At 37.8% G+C, this 20,267-nt stretch overlaps 1 protein-coding gene across 1 annotated transcript; it reads left to right on the top strand.

Moving 5' to 3' along the window:
• The first annotated feature begins 213 nt into the window (after positions 1-213).
• Cad74A (cadherin 74A) lies at positions 214-19,693 on the top strand. The gene is made up of 8 exons (XM_070637911.1): positions 214-556; positions 11,221-11,364; positions 12,101-13,555; positions 14,185-14,713; positions 14,898-15,056; positions 15,642-16,316; positions 17,026-19,206; positions 19,576-19,693. Exons 1-8 carry the CDS (start codon positions 397-399, stop codon positions 19,691-19,693), a joined length of 5,421 nt encoding a protein of 1,806 aa, XP_070494012.1. The 5' UTR covers positions 214-396.
• The last annotated feature ends 574 nt before the right edge of the window (positions 19,694-20,267 follow it).

Below are 20,267 nucleotides of genomic sequence, written 5' to 3'. Positions count from 1 at the left end.
GCATATGTTCCCACAAACAACCACAAACACATCTCAAGATTAAAACAAGTTTTTCTCTTAATACTTAACATTTTACATTTTCAGAACAGCTGATCGGCAACTGCACGTGCTTTTTACTGAGCACAACTCTCATTCTGCAAAATTTCTCTCATTTCTGCTTCTTTTCAACAATTTTTTTTTTATTTCTTTTCAGTGTCTTCGCGTTAACTTACAACGATAGAAGTGGTCAGTCGAGAATCTCATACAATATTATTCAATTCCTTCATTTATGTAAGAAGAAGTCTGTGAAAAAAATTGAAAATTTTCAACTTTAAAGCCATAATGCTTGCCACATTTTGATCCAAAACTACTCAATTATTGTTGAATATTCTTAGAATTAAGGTCACAAAAAATAAAATGTTAAAAATATTAAAAATATTAAGTTTTATCACATTAAGTTCAATTAATTGTGTAAGTTCCATCAATAAGCCACCATATTTTATACCCGGAGGTGATTTTTCATCATTTAGTATACCAGAAAACTTTCAAGTTGGAACTTCTGTGTATAAATTGAAAGGTAATGTTGATTAAATTAGAGTAAATAAGGTGAAGTCACATGGGGGGTCGTGTGTAAGTGATGTGATGTGTGGAATTGGATTTTTTGGGGTTATACTCTCTTGCCCCGACCCCTTTAGTTACTTGAAGTGTCACAAAATCTCAAAATTTTGGTTTTTCAGCCCGAAATCCAAAATGTATCCAAAATTTGATCAATTCCGATAGGAATCCTACCTACAGACCCCTCTCCTTACCTACAGACCCCTTTCGTACCTACAGACCCCTACTCCCTTCCTACAGACCCTCCTTCCTTACCTACAGACCCATTTCCCTACCTACAGACCCCTTTTCCTTCCTACAGACCCCTGTCTTTATGAGAAAGACAGAATTGAATTATAGTTTTTAAGTTCATTATTAGTTAATAGTTAATGTTGAATTATTGTATTAACGATTGGTTTATACATTTGAATTTGTTAATTTACAATTTGCTTTTGGAACAACTTAACGGTTGAATTAATTTCATATTAGGCGTTCACTCATAAGGCGAATTCATTTTAGATAGTTGAAGTCCCTTTATACCGCGATTGAGTGAAGTCTTCACAAATTTTCTAAAAATTTTAAATTCCTTTTATAATCCTATTTTATATAATTAAGGCTCAAGTGCCAATAAAGTGAATTAGAATTAAATGAAATTGATGAGTTTAATTTCGCTCAATCACATATTTTTAGAAAATTTTGAAATAAGTGCAAAATTGTGAAAAAGTTGCCAATAAAATAAATCTCGTGCTCTATCCTATTAACTTAATATAAAGTGTTCAATAATTAGTGAATATTGTGAAATTTAATTAACTTAAGTGAGAAATTAAAAGTTTCATAAAAATTCTGAAAAATTTTCAGCGTGTCAAGTTTCGCGAAAATTTCGGTCGCGTAAATTTAAATCGCATCATTTAAAGTCGTGTGAAGCATCTGAAGGCACGGAAAGCAGCCAGCTGAAGTTACCGAATCATAAAAAGAAGCACTTGATAGATCCAGTTGACCAGAATCATCAGAAAATCTCTGTAGTAAGTAACAATAGAATTTTAACCTTTTTGTTTTTTTCTCTTTTCACGAAACGACAAAACGATTTGCTTACAAGAAGCCAATCCCCGCTAATTCAAGACTACAGAGATACCATTTCTGGTCAACGAGTCGCACAAAAGACTCACATCAAATTCATCAAATCGAATTTTCAAGTAAGGAAGCACATAAAGTCGTCAGACAAGAGACGACTTTTACCGCCTAGCAAAAGGCATTGTTACTAGTCAGTCAACATATAAAGTCGTCAGACAAGAGACGACTTTTACCGCCATTCAAGAGGCACCATACAAGTTGGAAAGTCAACAAGGTCTTCAAGTCGGAACGCATTGTCAGTCAGTCACTTTTCAACAAAAGTGCAAACGTTTTTAAGTCACTTTAAATATAAGTGCAAATTTATGTCAGACAGTCAGACAGTAGACGCAGCCTCATCAAGTCGTCTCAAGAGCGATTAGTAAACCAATACAAAGGTGCATTTAATTCGAAGGAAATTTGAAAGTCATCGAGAATCAACGCGAAAGTTCAACATTAATTATTTCTAGCAAGTAGAAAATAATTATTGTCGTAGTGAACTAAACGCATCATTGAACTTGACATTAATCAAGTCGAGTAATTTATTGTGATCAAGTCACATCATCATCATCATTATCATTATTATCATTATCAAATAACCAATCCTTGAACATGAGTGCTGAAGAATTAGGCAGTTTAGCTCAACTATTTTTGGTTGATCCCAATGCAAAGCTACAATATCGCAACAAATATCCAACAAGTAAAGTAATCAACAATTACATTTTTTCTGTGCATTTAGTAAAGGATAATGTACGATGCGCTTTGAATAATTCCTGCAAATGGTTTAATGCACAGCAATTAGAGCAAGAACAAGAGGATCTTCAAAAGTTGGTGCTGTGTATAACATGCAATTGTATTTATCACTTAAGATGTTCAGGAACTGATTTTTCAAAATTGACGGAACAGCAGCTCCCTTGGATGTGTCAAAATTGTCTTGCTAATCCTATGAATGCAGCTGCACAGGCATTGGTGAACTCAGAAAATTATTCTTTATCTTTTGATGATCGAATCAAAGGATTTATTAAGGATGACATGCATCTTGAAGTCTCTTCAGAATCAAGTTCTGATTACGATGAAATGCAGGAACAGTCATTACATGTCAATGGCGATGGACAATTAATATCAAGTAATTTGAGAACCGACGTAAGCAAGTTACAAAGGAAATATATCTCAATACGGAAGTCCAACAAGGAATTAAAACAACTGGTCCTCGCACAGAGCCAACAAATGTCGCAAATTATGGAGTTGCTGCAGTCATCGTCAGCACATATGAGCTCTATTGGAACAAGATCCAATAGAGATACTCAATTGGCGCAAGAGTCCTCATTTGCAAATGCAGTACTCAATGCAAATAAGGCATCGACTCGAATAGAAGAAGAGATCAGACAATCCAGTCAAATTATTAATTCAATGATTGGAGTTAAGGACAGTAATGCAAATCATCAACATGCTGAGCCACGTCCAACAGACATTAGCGATAGTGATAATCACATCGAAACAACTTTGAGGCAGCTTAATAAATTGTCATTGAATGAAATTCGTCGGAACCTGCCAAAGATAGATAAATTTGATGGTAATCCGGAAAGATGGTTGACATTTGAAAGAGCCGTCATGAGGAACTGGACAGAAGGAGAATACTCCGACGAACAAATGAAATCACACATTCGTCAAGCGTTAACAGGACAAGCCTTAGCGCGCATTGACAGTTTGTACTTAAACATGTCATCGCAAAGAATTATGGACTATCTCAAGGATAGTTTTGGTAATTCAAGTATTGTTGTGGAAAGTGCTCGTAATAAATTATTTAATTTGAAACTTGCCAAACCCTTAACTCACGCATCGTGTGTGGAGGTAACGACCCGAATAGCTAATTTTATGGCAGCTTGCAGTTATGCAGGCATATCGATAGCAGATTCCAGTATATCATCCAGGCTTCATAATCAGCTAGAGCCATATCATCAGGAACTTTACTATAAATATTATTATGAAAAACATCCAACAGCAACAACAAGGATGGAGAGACTTGATGTCCAGTTTGAATTTCTCAACAATTTATCCAAGACGTTACCTTTAGGAAATTTCAAATTCGATGATGACAAGGGTACTAAGAATAAGTCTAAGGACTATCAAGTTATGTCAGCATCAGTCAACAACAGCGCATTTAAGAATTCGATTTATAACTCTGATAGTTATAAATATGAGATTCGAGATAACTCAAACGCCAAATACTTGGGCTATAATATGGACAAGGTTAAACAATTGAACAAAAGATGTGCGATCTGTTCGAAAACAAATCATTTCACGGTAGAGTGCAAGGCTTACCGTGACATGAGAATGGATGAAAAGTACAACACCCTTAGATCAAAGGGGATATGCATGAATTGTATATTGACATCAGATCATATGGCGAAGGATTGTGATATCAAATCAGGATGTGGATTTAAGATCGACAAGAACATGAGGTGTACCGCTAAACATCATATAACACTTCATAGAGGAAGAAGTACCTTCAATTCATTCAAACCCTTCAAGAAGCAACAACGAAGGCACAATTCAAATTCCAATGCTGCAAGAGCAAAGGAAAAAATTGAGGAGCATGAACAATTGCAACAACATTCATCATCAACAAATGTTAATCAGCCGTCAGTATCAGGCTTAAATAACCACATATCAGCGGCGGTTCAAAATCAAAAACCAACGCAAGTGCAGGTAGTGCAAGGCTACCCATGCAGTCCACCAGATAGTAGGAGTAGCACCAAACCTTACACAACATTTACTTCTCAATTATGTACGATAGCTGAAAGTTCTCAAAGAACTATAAAATTGTTCAAGACAATTTTTTATGGCAACAAGGTTAATGCTTTAGGCTATGCAATTGGTGATTCAGCGGCGGAAATTACATTAATTAAGAAAGAATTAGTGGATGATCTACAATTAATAGGTGAAGAATGTACTATCGAACTTCAATGGACAGATTCAACAAAGAAATTAGTGGAGGCCAAGAAAGTCAAGTTGAAAATTTCTGGTGTTGGACACGGAAATGAAATACTTGAATTGGACAACTGCTTTGCTGTAGCTGATTTATCATTGCCGCCTCGTTCTTTGAATGTCGAAGCCTTAAAAAAGCAATTTCGTTATTTAAGGAATGTTCCTTTTGCTTCATATGAAAATGCCGTTCCATCCATCTTGATAGGATCAACACATGCTTATGCTTTTGAAGCAATAGAACCAGTTATACAAGATGGAGAAAACAAACCAGTGGCTATTCGAAGTAAGCTTGGTTATACTATATATGGTGGAGCTTTGGAATGTTTGAAGCAAGCGTATACTGTGAATTCAAATCAAGGAGGTGAAATAGAGAATCAAGATGAAGAGATGATTACTGCAAAGGAAGAATTGAACAGAATTTATACTTTTTCGTGCTCCATAGACAGTTTAGGTATCAAACCATACCATGAATATTTTACCAAAGATGAGAAACTAGCAATTGACAAAGTTGAAAAGGGAATAAAGATTTTACCAAATGGTTCAGTGGAAGTTCCACTAATTTGGAAATCGGACAAGCCGATACTTCCAAATAATTATCCAATGGTCTACAAGAGACAAATAGGACAAGAGAATAAATTGAAAAGGACACCAGAATTGTTGGAAGCTTACAATAACAACTTTATGGAACTGATAGAGCAAAATTATGTCCGCCCGGCAACAGAAAAGGACATAAATGGAAAGTGGCCGAATGTAAATTATGTACCGATGTCTTTAGTCGTCAATCAAAATAAGCACCCGATTAAAACACGTAATGTGTATGATGCATCAGCTCGCTACAATGGAACATCATTAAACGACAATCTTCTAATGGGACCGAACTTGTTAGTGGACATGTTGCTACCATTAATGCGAATGCGAATGAACAAGTACGCATTTACTGGTGATGTGAAATCAATGTTTCACAGAATATTCATTTGTGAAGAGGATCAACAATGCCAACGCATCCTGTGGAGACACAATTTGAACGATCCGATGCAAATCTACATAATGAAGGTAATGCTCTTCGGGCCAAAGTGTAGTCCCTTTGTAGCACAAATGGTGAAAAATAGAACAGCTGAAAAATGGGAGTCCAAGTATCCTAAAGCCGCAAGGGCATTAAAGGAACTCACCTATATGGACGACATGATAAGCAGTGAGGAAACAATAGATTCTGCAATTGAAGTGGCGTCGCAAAGCATCGAAATTCTTAAGTCAATCAATTGGGACCTGATAGGGTTCCAAAGTAACAGCATGGAAGTGCTGCAAGCATTAAAGGTCGAAAACGTGAAGCGTGAAAGCTTCGATTTTTTATCTGCAGAAGAATCCACGTACACAACTAAGGTTTTAGGAGTTGCATGGAACCCTAAAACAGATGCATTCGAATTTAATCTCAACAAAAATGCTTTTATAAAGTTGGTCAAAGAATGTGGACATAAGCCGACCAAGAGAGACCAATGTTCAACTATCGCTCGAATCTTTGACGTATTAGGACTAATAAGTCATTGCATCATTAGAGGAAAAATTCTTTTACAACGATCTTGGAGGAAGAGGCTTGATTGGGATGAGGAAATAGATGATGAAGAGCACAAGGCTTGGTTACATTGGTTAAATGATTTGGAAAAAGTTTCTTTATTGAAAATTCCCCGTCTACGCTTTTCTTCTTATAATATGTCACAAGCTTCTAGTTTGGAACTGCATACATTTTGTGATGCCGGCAAAGAGGCTATCGCAGCAGTAGCATATTTGGTTGGCACATTCAACGGTTATCGTCAAGTCAGCTTTGTAATGTCAAAAGCAAAAGTAGCACCAATTAAAATCAAGACAAAATCCGAGATCAGTGAAATGCCGAGACTCGAATTATTATCAGCATTAATAGCAGCGAGGTTAGCGAACACAATAAGGAAGCTTCATAAAGAGTTTGATTTATCAATGTTTCAATGGACAGACAGTGAAATCGTGCTGCATTGGCTCAAAAACGACAACATCAAACTTCCAAGGTTCACTGTTTCACCGGTGGAAGAAATTCTCGAATTGACAGATCAAAGCCAGTGGAATCATGTAGACAGCAAAAACAACGCAGCGGATTTAGCAACTAAATTTAGGAGATTCAACTTTGCGGACTTCAATAGTGTATGGTTGCAAGGACCTACATTTTTGAAAGTGCCAAAAGAGCATTGGCCGAAACAAAAAGTTATAGTATCACCGCAGTCTATAGTGGGATCTATTGAAAGTATTAATGTAACTCCATTAATAAAACTTCCTCCAATCGACTGTAAGCTCGCTAACGATTATATAATTGATATATTAAGCCCAACAATTATTAGTCGTTGGTCCAAATTGGTAAGAGCTGTTGGCCGAGCTCTGAAATTTTATTATGAAGCGATAATTCCATTACTCAAGTCAAAGCAGTGGAATGACCTTCAAGCTAGACAGAAAATTAAAGCAACAAAAAATTTCCACGTTTTAACAAAAGAAGAAATTTTACGTGCTGAACTGTTTATTATTAGAAGGATTCAACGAGAAGCGTATCCTGTGGAATATGAAAAATTAAGAAAAGGAAAGAGGATCAGCAATGTAGAGCTGCTTCAACTGGATGTCTTTATGGATTCTAATGGTCTTATTAGAATCAATTCGAGAGTGGACCCCAAAAATAACTCTTATGCTCAGAAGTTAGCACCGCTCGTGCCGAGGAAAAGCGAATTAAGTCTCGCTTTATTATTTGACTTACATTATAAGTATAGGCATGTTGGTATTGAGGCACAAGTTGCGGAATTCCGTTCAAAGTTCTGGATGCCACAATTGAGAGCAGCTTTAGGTAATGTTAAGTCATTGTGCAACTATTGTGGATTTAGAAGAGCAAATCCCGTCGAATACAAGATGTCAGCGCTACCAAGTGTAAGAGTCGACGCTGATTTAAAGCCTTTTCAGGTAACAGGTCTCGACTGTGCAGGACCTTTTATTGTTCATGCCAGAAACAATCATCAAAAGAAGGTATGGATCTTGATTTTCACATGTGTGATGTCACGATTTATCCAGTTGCACGTAATAGACAGTTTATCATCACTAGCAGTATTTGAGGCTATCATGACTTTGTGGACAAGCCACGGTCCCGTTAAGGAATTCATTTCCGACAACGGCACCAATTTTGTTGGCGTAGCCAATATAATTCATAGCGATAGTGCAAAACTAATCGATTTCCTTAAGTCTTCAAAAAAGGAACTAGAAGGTAGCTTGGCTCAAAAGTCTTATGCATCTTGGTCGTTCATACCAGTACAATCTCCCTGGTTTGGAGCGTTTTACGAACGTCTTATTCAAACAGTCAAAAGATCCATTCAAGAAGCAGTTGAGGGAAAGAAGATATCAAAAACTGAGTTTAATATTGCCTTACAAGAGGCAGCTCATAGGATCAACTGTCGTCCTCTTACTCATAACCCGATCAGCGCAGAGGACGAAGAGGTATTAACCCCACACCATCTTGCTAAATATCGAAGTGGATGGCCACTACTGCCTTCAATTCATGGAATCAAATCAATTCCGGATCCCTTGAGTGACAAAGATCAATACAGGCGAGGAAGATTATTAGCCGATGAAATGGCACGAAAATTTGTAGCCTACTATCTTCCTGTACTTACCAAAAGAACTAAATGGTTCAGGAATTTTAAGCCAATAAAAACAGGAGATTTGGTGTTGTTAATTGACCCAAATAAAACAAGGAAAGCATGGGAACGAGCAAAAGTTCTGAAAATTTATCCTGGACGTGATAAAATTGGTCGTGTCGTCGACTTGCTCATGCCTGATGGATCAACAAAGAAAAATCGCAGCGTCAAGCGCTTAGCGAAAATTGAAATTAAAGCTATATGACTAGTTGCATCCAACTTGTCACTATATGAATTATTAAGCTTAGCTCATGAATTATTTTCAAAATTTATTACCTCGTACAAGACGAGATATTTAATTATCATTTTTATTCTTATTATCGTTTTAGTAAAGAAGATGGTCCTCCCTCAATCTGATGCACAATCTGTTCCTGTGACGCCTTATTACATATTACGTATTGATGAAATTCCAACACGTATCAGCCTCTATCAATTATTATTAAAGCTGTCACCGTATTCTCGCCACATCATTGGAATCGCTCGGACTGCTGATTATCGTGCTAAACGCTTGGGTCGTACGATTTTTGTATATTGTACATCATTAATTGATGCACGCTTTATGGAACAGACATACATCGACTTAGTATGTGATGGCAGAGACGCTCAAGCTCCTACGATTGTAGACTCAGTTTTGGGAAGAGCAACATTATTGACAAGTCATGGCAGCGACCGCTACGCAAGCATTCCGGTATCAGTACATATCAAAGGCTTGATTAAACAGCGTGGACGTGAAGGTGCAACTAATTATTTACTGCAAATAATTACATCATTCGAAGACACAGCAACAATAACAGGCATTCGTCTAAATTATGACGCTCGCAAAGCCAGCACACGCAGTGACGGTTTTGTAACCTATTTAAATCAAAGAGAGGCTCGAGAAATCGGTGGTGAGACAAATCCCACTAAGCATTTAGTATTTGGTCGTGAAGTATCTGCATTATTAAGTGAAAATGTTCCGATGTTGGTCAGAATTCCGGACTCTCATATCTTCAATCTTGGCATTTGTGAATGGTCAATTGATGCTGAACGTATGAATCAGCTCGTCATTAAGCACAAATCATCTACAAAGCCCCTTCGTAAAAAGTCAAGCAAGCTGACTAATCGTGACGTGATAAATTCCCAGAATGTACAAGACATTCAGGAATCTACAACAAGTCCCATCATAGTTGCTCAGGAACAAGTCCCGAGTACTTCAGTTATTGCACCACAACCAACTACAAGTGCATCAAGTGCACTTAATGTCAATTCACAAATCAGCGCCACAAGTACCACGAAAGATGTCACACGACAAAAGATTCGTATAGTCTATGATTCATCGGATGACGAAATTCGCTTAGCGACACCAGTTAAACGCAAGGTTATAAACTGGAGTGCAAAGGTGGCCTCAAAAAGGCACCTGATTCCACGTCAAGTTCATCATCATCGTCAGCTGAAGAAAACAGCTTATTAATCAATGAGGACATTTTATTAGAGGAGGATGAAGAAACAAAATGAATTTCTGGTTGGCCGGAGGATGTCTTTATGAGAAAGACAGAATTGAATTATAGTTTTTAAGTTCATTATTAGTTAATAGTTAATGTTGAATTATTGTATTAACGATTGGTTTATACATTTGAATTTGTTAATTTACAATTTGCTTTTGGAACAACTTAACGGTTGAATTAATTTCATATTAGGCGTTCACTCATAAGGCGAATTCATTTTAGATAGTTGAAGTCCCTTTATACCGCGATTGAGTGAAGTCTTCACAAATTTTCTAAAAATTTTAAATTCCTTTTATAATCCTATTTTATATAATTAAGGCTCAAGTGCCAATAAAGTGAATTAGAATTAAATGAAATTGATGAGTTTAATTTCGCTCAATCACAGACCCCTCTGCCTACCTATAGTCACCTTCCCTACCTACAGACCCCCCTCGCCACCTACAGACCTTCCTTCCTACCTACAGAACCCCCTCAATACCTACAAACCCCTCTTTCTACCTACAGACCTCCCTCCCTACATACAGTTACTCTCCCTATTCTACAGTCCCCCATTCCTTCACCCCATACACCTAACATCCGCACAGTCCCCCTCCCTACCAACAGCCCCCCTTTCTCCATTAGTCAGTTACCTAACATCCGCACAGTCCCCTCCCAACAAAAAGTTACACACATAAAACTCAACTTAACTTTTTCTTCTTATTCTTAACACTGCGAATGTGAATACTTACTAATGCTGGTCCACAAAAGCGACAATGAAAGAATAAGAAGAATAGAAAAAAGATTGTCTGACTTGTTGTTACTGCACATTGTTGTTGTTGTAAAAGAACCGTTGTACCGTTTACTTTCATGATCAACATGATGTATGAATGAAGAGCATTAAGTTGAGATTCTCATTTTTGTTATTGTCTGTGGATTTATGTGTTTTGGGTTTTGTTGTTTGGATTGGGGGGAATGGATGGGATGTTGGGTAAACCCTCCCCTTCCCCCTCCCCTCCTAATTTCTTAAAAATTCATAATTCTGCCACTAAATCCCCAATTTTGTTCATGATTTTGTGCTCAAAGTGCTACTTTGAGGGTCTAAAATGCAATTTTGACCGTTACGTAATTTATGAACGATCCTCAGTATGAACCAGTGGTGGACAACCTTTGATTTTTCATGGCACATTTTGATGGTTAGCCTCAATTGAAACCGCATAATTCAAACAATTCATGACAATTCCAAGAACATTCAGGACCACAACAAATGTCCCGCATCACACAGGTTGTCCACCACTGCTACAAACCCAACACAATAGATCAATGAAATCAGAAATTTGTGAGATTCACATGAACTAAATTAATCTTTTCATTTTATTTTGTTATTTTTCTCGTAGGTTACGATCCAGAGGGAAAAAAGCTATCGTACAGCATCTCCGGTCCGTATTTTTCGGTCGAAAGAAGTACCGGAATTGTGAAGCTTGTTAAAGAACTTGATCGGGAGACGCAGAATGAGGTGGAGACAATTATCACGATTACAGGTTCAGTTTTATGTTATTTCATGTTGTTTAATGTTGTGACTTGTTATGGAATTGAATTCCGGATTGGAAAATGCAGTTGTGGATGTGCAGTTTTGGTTGATGTTGACAAGTTGGATGGTGGAAGATTGACAGGAAATTGATCAGAGCATACCGAAATGATGGTCATGAGTTTGGCTAGTTCTCAGCCAAATTTGGTCATTTTTTGGGATTTTTTGAATGTTTTGCGAACGAATTCGAAGAAAAATTGGCTTAAATTTGTAAAATTCTCACGGATATCCAGTACCAGTACCTTAACCACCAGTCAGTCAAAATTCCATCTCGTCACTCAAATCCCAAACTGTCATCATTAGCTTCATCACTATTAAGGGTTCCTGATGCCGAGACCGAGGTAGAGACTTCCCGGGTAGTCTAGGACTTCCTGGTGGTCTCGGTCTTGGTCTCGGGTCTCGGTCTCGGGTCTTGGTCTCGGGTCTCGGTCTCGGGTCTCGGATCTCGGGTCTTGGTCTCGGGTCTCAGTCTCGGGTCTCGGGTCTCGGGTCTCGGTCTCGGGTCTCGGGTCTTGGTCTCGGGTCTGAGTCTCGGATCTCGGATCTCGGTCTCGGGTCTCGGTCTCGGTCTCAGGTCTTGGCCTCGAGTCTCGGTCTCGGATCTCGTTCTTAGCAAGAAGCCTTAATCACCACAACACCAACAATCACATTAACATTCATAATCTCCATCCATTCCCTCTCTTTTTCAGACGAGTCAGACACAGCCGATGAAGAGCCAAATACCGTTTCATTACGACGTGTAATTCCAATAAGAGATTACAATGACTTTACACCGACATTTTTGGGTCGACCGTACAGCTCATCAGTGCTTGAGACATCAAAAATCGGAACTGTCTTAAAAACAACACCAATTATTGTAATTGATAAGGATGAAGGAACAAATTCCGAAATTTCACTGTCATGTCATCGTGACGACATTCCCGAGCATGACAGTCCATGTGACTATTTTGATATTATAACTGTTAAGAATGCCGATGGAAATTACACAGCTGAAATTCGTATTTTAAAGCCATTGGATTTTGAGACTAGAAAGTCATTTACATTGACAATTATAGCTGTGGACGGTTCCCGGACCAATCCACTCATGTCCAATGCGACTGTCAATATAATTGTCATAGATGCACAAGATCAACCGCCTGTATTCCACGGTGTTCCATATTCAGCCACAGTTCAGGAAAATTTAGATCCAGACATTCCAATCCTCCTTGTTAATGCTTCCGACGGGGACATAGGCAACCCCAATGACGTCATATTGACCCTAGAAAAGGAGAAATTTGGATATTTTAAGCTTGTCAGGCAAGGAAAAGGTCAGGCACAGCTGATGACGACAGATGTCAAAATTGACCGTGAAAATCCAGACATCCTTGAAAATGGCGGTTACTACACATTCTATGTCCGGGCCACAGAAAGTCTGAAGAACTCAACACTTGGCGATTCCTCATTATCCTCAATTACAGTCATGATACAGGACATTGATGATAATATTCCGGAATTTAATCAGCCATACTTTAACTTGACGATTCCTGAGAATCTCGAGCAGGACATGGCACTGCCGAAGCTCTCAATTGTCGTCAATGACCGCGACATTAAGCACAACAGTGAATATAACTTGACAATATCGAATGTTGAGAATGCTGATGGGATATTTGACATAATACCCAAGTCAGGTCAAGGCAGGACACAAATTATTGTCAAGGTTAAAAATCCAGCCAGACTTGATTACGATGTTGGAACTGAGGCTGAACGGACATTCATTTTTGACATAATCGCGACTGTAAATTTCATTCCAATATCCAAAACGACAGTTGAGGTTCATCTTGATGGAATTAATGACAATTTTCCGATGTTTATGCAGTCAAGCTATCGATTACAAGTTGCTGAAAATACAGAAATGGGAACTAAAATTGGTGACATTTATGCTGTCGATAAGGATGTTGGAAAATATGGAAAATTAAAGTATATTTTGAGGGGATTTGGATCGGAAAATTTCATAACGGATGTCGATGAAGGTGGAATTATTGTCAAGAGTCATTTGGATTATGAGCAGCAGAAGAGCTATAGCTTGTCATTGATTGCAAGGGATGGTGGTGGACGTGAAAGTAATGCGAATGTGTTCATCGATATATTGGATTTGAATGATAATTGTGAGTAATTTTGATGTATTTTGTATTATTTATGAGTAATGATTGAGATCATGCGATGAAGCGAGGAACATTAGCGCCCCGGGGTAGATTCAGATTGAAGGTCTTTTGGCGCCCTGGGGTAAAATTAAAAAAAATCAATTTTGAGTTTTAGAAGCTTAAAAATAGCAAAATTTAATGGTGCCCCGGGGTAAATTTAAGGTTAAAGTAATTTGCCACCGGTACCCCGGGGTAAATTCAAAATTAAGGTATTTTTCGTGCCTCGGGGTAAATTCAAATTTAGGGTCTTTTGGCGCCCTCCCTGGGGTAAAATCAAAAAAAATTCTATTTTGAGTTTTATAAGCCTAAGAATAACAAGGCCTATTGGTGCCCCGGGGTAAATTCATAACCTCTAAGCGCTCCGGGGTAAGTTCAAAGATTCTTAGCGCCCCGGGGTAAAATCAAATTTATTTTGTGACTTTAAATTTGATTTTTTCTTCAATTTTGAGGTCTAAAAGCCTAAAAATAGCAAAACCTCATGGCGCCCTGGGGTAAATTCCACCTCAGAGGGTAAATGGGGGCAGATGGGGTCCCACTCCATACAATATTCAACATACTAATCCTCCTCAATTTCCCCTTCTTCCAATCCACAGACCCACAATTCGAATTAACTGAATACTACCGTAGCATCCGAGAAGGATCAAAGTCATTCGAGCCACAATTCTTCGTCAAAGCTCACGACGCTGACGGTCCAACACAAGGAAATGGAAGAATCTCATACAGCATTGAATCAGAAAATTCAATTTCCGGTCACGTCTTCAACATTAATAATGAAACTGGTGAAATTTACATCCATTCTGGATCAGTTCATTCAAGTGACACATTTGATGGAAATTATGAGTTGATGATTTGTGCGATGGACTTTGGAAGTCCACCATTGAAAAATTACACAAAAGTCATAATTAGAGTTGGATCTGAAAATCAACGTCCAATTTTTCAAGGACATTTTGCAAGTTCAGTTGAGTCAATTCCGGGACCGCCATTTCATCGTATATCAATTTATGAAAATGCTACACTTGGATCTAACTTGACAATGGTTCAAGCTACGGATCCAGATGGTAATGATAAGTTGATTAGGTATAGATTGACGGAATCAAGTGATTCGTTTGTGATTGATGAGATGTAAGTGGATTTATTAAGGTTACTGAGTGGACAGGCTTATATTTGACATGTATGTCTGGTTTTAAGGACGTCCTAAAGCATGACCATGCTTCATTCATCCTGTCAAACTGACAACCTGTCCACTTAGTGCTTAAAACATGAAAAACTCAATTAATTCCTCAATTTTTATTGACAATCCTTACAGAACTGGTGTCATTAAGATTTCATCATATGCAAGACTTGACCGTGATAAAGCAGATTCATACTCAATCATAGTAAATGCAATTGATTCCGGAATGCCGAGTGAGACATCGACAGTGACGATAAAAGTTAAAGTTCTTGATATCAACAACAAGGCACCGAAGTAAGTAGTTGTTGAGCAGATAATATTGAATAGCAAGTCATTGAAGCAGAGTTGGTAGGATTCCAATGTGGAGGCGCTTCCACTGGAGTCCGGACTCCAAAAGTCCATTGCATTAAAGTAGGTTAATTGATCCTAAATCTGGGAATAGGATGGAATGACTCTGGGATGATGTTGGCATGGTGGTCTGGCATGGTACTGGCTTGATGCTTTGGCACAATACTCACTTAGCGCACTGCCATGATGCAGGTAGAATGTCTGCATGAAGCTTTGGAACTGCGTCCGATTCAAACCGAGTCCGACACCAAATCAAAGTCACATCGACCAGTTGCCACATTTAAGATTGATTACTCGATTTGTGCTTCATATTCAGGAATGAGCATGCATGTATGGTCGGTCCCTTGATGGCCTCATGATGACTCATTATCTGTTAAAGTCAGAGTTGCAAAACAGGCAACTTTTTCTTACAAAACCATACAAATCATCAAAAATTGTACGGTTTATGCTGTTTCAGTTGCCTTTTTTGCAACTCTGGTTAAAGTTTCCAATTTAGCCAACTTCCAACACTCACCAACTTTCTCATTTTAGATTCCGCAAAGCATCATACACATCCTACGTACCAGAGCGCAACAAAGGACTAGAAGTGCTTAAAGTTGAAGCTCTCGATTCCGATTTAGATGCAAAACTGAAATATTCAATTATTGAGCCAATTTTTGCCACAACAAAAGCTGGATTCAAGCTTAATCCAACAAATTTTGACTACAGCTCAACATTTAAGATCAATGAAGATACAGGCAGCATTGTGCTGTTGAAGAACCTGGAAAGTAGTGGACTGTATTCAGTCACGTTGACAATTAAAGTTCAGGATATGAATGCAATTGATTTAAGCAAGCAAATTGACACATGTGAAGTCATACTTTATATCCAGTCATACAAGGAATCAGGTCCAATATTCTTAAATGACGAATGGAATCCAATTGATAAGAAAATTAATTTAAAAATTAATGAAGAGATGCCAGTTGGAACTACGATTATTGAATTTAAAGCTACAGATCCTTATTCGAGTGATGAAATTACTGAATTTGATATGGATCCACAGCAGGAGTTCTTTAAGATTGATGGACATAAACTTGTTATAGCGAAGGTTATTGACTATGAAAGCATTGATAAGACACTTTATAAGTTTGATGTTAAGGCTATTTCGCATGATTCGTTCTCAGTTGCACATATGACAGTTGAAATAGAGAATGTTAATGATAATAGGTAATTATTGTGGTATTTTGAATGAGATTAGTGATTGATTTAGAGTTGTTTTGGATTTTGAGTTCATATTTAGTGGTTTAGACGTTTATTAGGCCTAAGACATTAAAAAATTGATCAAAAACAGCAAAATTTGATCAAAAACAATGAAAATTTGATCAAAAAAATGAAAAACTGACTAAAAAACAGCCAAATTTGACAGAAAAGTGAAAATTGACTAAAAACAATGAAAAACTGACAAAAAAACAGTCAAATTTGAACAAAAACAATGAAAAACTGACCCAAAACAATGAAAAGCGGACCAAAAACAATGAAAATTGTTCTAAAACAATGAAAGACTGACCAAAATTAATGAAAAACTGATCAAAAACAATGAAAATTTGGCAACCAAAAACAATAAAATTTGGCAAAAAACAATGAAAAACTGCAAATTTTGATCTAAAACAATGAAAAGTTCGCCAAAAACAGTGAACATTTGACCAAAAACATTAAATTCGACAAAAGACAATGAAAATTGACCTAAAACAATAAAATTCTGAGAAAAAGCATTCAAAATTGATCAAAAACAATCAAATTTGATTCAAAATCTTAAAATCAGCTCTAAAAACATTCAAAAACCTCTCAATCAGCTCCACACTTTCTAATCAACCCCAATACCATAATCAGCTTTAATCAACTAATTCCTCAAATTTTTCACTTTCTCTCATTTTAGTCCAATCTTCGACCATCCAAATTACAAAGCAGCCGTACTTGAAAACATCAAAGACAATGAAATCATATTAAAAGTCAAAGCCACAGACAGAGATGCCATAAGAAACGACCACGACAAAATGACTGGATATTCCAACGTCGAATATTCCCTAAGTGGAGCCAATTCAGCACTGTTTGTGATCAACGAGAATGGCGAAATCAGACTTGCCAAAAATCAGTCACTGGATCGTGAAAAGCTGTCGGTTGTGAATTTCCACATTATTGCGACTGATTCCTATGGAAAGCCACTGACTGTAAAGAAGTCAACAGCCAATGTGACAATCGATGTCCTGGACATCAACGACTGTGCACCAAAATTCCTTAATGCTATGAAAAATGGAATCATTTATGCTGTTCTGTCCGAAAGTTCACTGCCAAATACATTCATAATCCAGCTTGAGACATACGATGCTGATGAAGGTCCATCCAGTGAGGTTCGGTACGAAATGGTCAGCGATGGTGAACTGTCCAACCTCTTAAGCCTGAACCCCAAAACAGGCGAATTAAGGACATCAAAATTCCTAACCGGCCGCGGCCGTTCCAATCCATATGAAATCATCGTCCGTGCCATCGACAATGGAAGTCAAATTCCAAAACAGCAGTCGCTATTTACCGACCAAATCCTTCACATCTACATCGGCGATACATTCCAAAATGATGGAATTCCATACTTTATAGCACCGACCCAAGACGACGAGGCATCAATCTATGAAAATTCACCAATTGGAACTAAAGTTTATCAAGTCATTGCGAAAGATCCGGACGATCCAACAAGTCCAAGTGGGATGCTTAGGTACCGGATTCAGGATGACATTGATGATGCCAGGTATTTTAGGATAGACAGCCATACAGGACTGGTCACCAACACACAGCTACTGGACAGGGAAGTTAAAAGCAGGTACAATGTCATTATTGAGGTATCGGACCAAGGTGATCCTGTCCAAATGTCCACAAGAGTGCTAAAGATCAACATCCTTGATGTGGACGATGAGGAACCAGCCTTTGTCCGGGAAGTCAATGCCAAACCAATTGAATTTTCAGTTCTTGAGGAACAGTCAAGTGGAATCATCCTCGGAAATGTCACAGCCATTGACCGTGACATCGGCGATAATGGCGCAATTGATTATGGAATTATTGATGGCAATGAACTTGAATATTTTAAGCTTATTATTGCCAATAATTCAGCCTTAATAACAACAACAAAGCCAATTGATCGTGAACAGTACAGCAAGTTCCTGCTGACAATCAAGTGCTTTAAAATGTCAACTGACTGGCATCAACGGAGTAAAAGTCGGGAATATGATGTCAATGACTTGTCACAGATTCAGGTTCTGGTCAATATTTTGGACATTGATGATCACAAGCTGGAATTTGACAGGAAAGTCTACACAATTGGAATCAGAAATTCAATTCCAATAAATACGATAATTTACAAGGTTCAGGCATACGACCTGGATTCTGACAACCTGCCTATTAAGTACCATGTCATGAACGTCTCTTATGTCTCGCAGTACCATCGGAAGGACAACAAGTTTAAGGATGACTTGACATCAATCTTCGAGCTTAACAACAGAACTGGTGAAATTTTGCTGGCAAAGACAGTGTCAGACTTTGTGGACGGACATTTCATCCTTAATGTCCATGCCAGCAATAATCAGTTCAGTGACAGTGAAGCTACAGTCAAGATCTTTATAGTCAGGGACAAGTCCATAATGAAGTTCATATTCACAAAGTCACCGATGGATGTTGAAGGAAAGCTGTCAAAATTCTCAGAAAAACTACAAAATAAGCTGAATGGAACTGAAATTGAGCTGTTGATATTTGATGCACAGGCACTGAGTAAGCCTGAACAGTCGCTTGACTTTACATCAACGAGTGCATGCTTTAAGCTGTTCAGGAATGGAAATTCGTTGTCGGCACAGGAAACGAAGAAGATTCTCAATTCAGAGGACATGAAGAACCGACTGCGGGAGACATACATTGAGTATTCTGTGGATTCAATTGACTTATGCACATTTGGGAAGGAATCAATTGCTCAAAATTCAATTATGACATCGTCGGGAAATTGGTTGGTGTTGTTGGCATTCTTTGTGCTGATTGCGTCATTTGTGTCTACTTTGGCTGCTTTCTGCTTGTTTAGAAGGTAAGTTAGGGTGTTGGTTGCTTAGCTGGACGGTATTTTGGGTAGAAATGATTAGAATCTGGTCCTAGACTGTCGTGAATCTGGGTTGGAGGTTGGGACAATATATGATCTGAAACTGCCACATGTTTGAGTCTAATCCTTAGTTGTCCTGTTTGAGTCTGAGTCTTAGTCTAGTCCTAGCCTAAGACAGAAGTCAGTTAATCGATCCAAAATCAGGCACCAAGCTTGTGTGAATCTGCTATGGTACTGGATTTTGGATCAATTGACCAACTTGTCCTATTCTGCTATGCTTCTTCATCTATACCTTCCAAGACTCATTCCTAATATTCTCCTAACTTCTACAACATTTTTTTGTATCAATTCCAACAGATCCGACATTCCTATGAAAGCGCCAATTCTTCATCATAGAATATCAAATCCTGAAGACATATATGGACATAATGGAATGAATGATGGCGGTGCTGAGCCGATTTATACAATAATGTAATTGATATCTATGATAAAAAGGTATATATTGTGATAGTTTAATTCTAATGAATTGTGTAGTAAAAAAATTGTAAGGAAATTGTGGATAATAAAAAAGGAAAAATGTAATAATTTGATCAAAATTGCTGTATTAATGTCATCAAGTATTAAGTGTCTCGTCTAACCTGTTCTAAATTCTGCAATGACAATTATGTGATAATCTCGTCTGTACTTTATACTGAGCAAATGATTGTTTTATATTACAATTCTTAGATACGTTCGCACTTTTATGACATGTGAAGTGCATGCATGATTAATGTATAGTGAGATAAGATTAATAGAATACGTTTGCAGAAGTGGAGTCAAATTGTTCATCTTGACCTAAGGATGTCTAGTTACCATCATTATCCAGACATGAGCAAGCCTGGAGTACTCGGCTGTACCTCATAGCTCGTCTAAGCTGAATACTGGGTTTTTTGTCTGCAGATCTGATTTTCTTGTCCACTAGCCTGCAGTTTTGGACGAAACCTATAAAATTCATCATTATACAAATAAATTAATTAAAAAATCATTCAACCTTCACGTCTAATAAATAG

The sequence above is a fragment of the Chironomus tepperi genome, unplaced genomic scaffold (assembly GCF_022539635.2).
Source record: "Chironomus tepperi strain 1889 unplaced genomic scaffold, CSIRO-AGI_Ctep_v1 contig_168, whole genome shotgun sequence".
Taxonomy (NCBI): domain Eukaryota; kingdom Metazoa; phylum Arthropoda; class Insecta; order Diptera; family Chironomidae; genus Chironomus; species Chironomus tepperi.
This window is presented reverse-complemented; position numbering and strand designations above follow the sequence as displayed.

What these genes read in the sequence shown, in the direction of transcription:
- Cad74A (XM_070637911.1), top strand. Translation starts at nt 397, where the DNA reads ATGTTAAAAATATTAAAAATATTAAGTTTTATCACATTAAGTTCAATT. An exon ending in ATCAACAACAAGGCACCGAA is followed by an intron (nt 15,057 to 15,641) that starts GTAAGTAGTTGT and finishes TTCTCATTTTAG; the next exon opens with ATTCCGCAAAGCATCATACA. An exon ending in GAGAATGTTAATGATAATAG is followed by an intron (nt 16,317 to 17,025) that starts GTAATTATTGTG and finishes CTCTCATTTTAG; the next exon opens with TCCAATCTTCGACCATCCAA.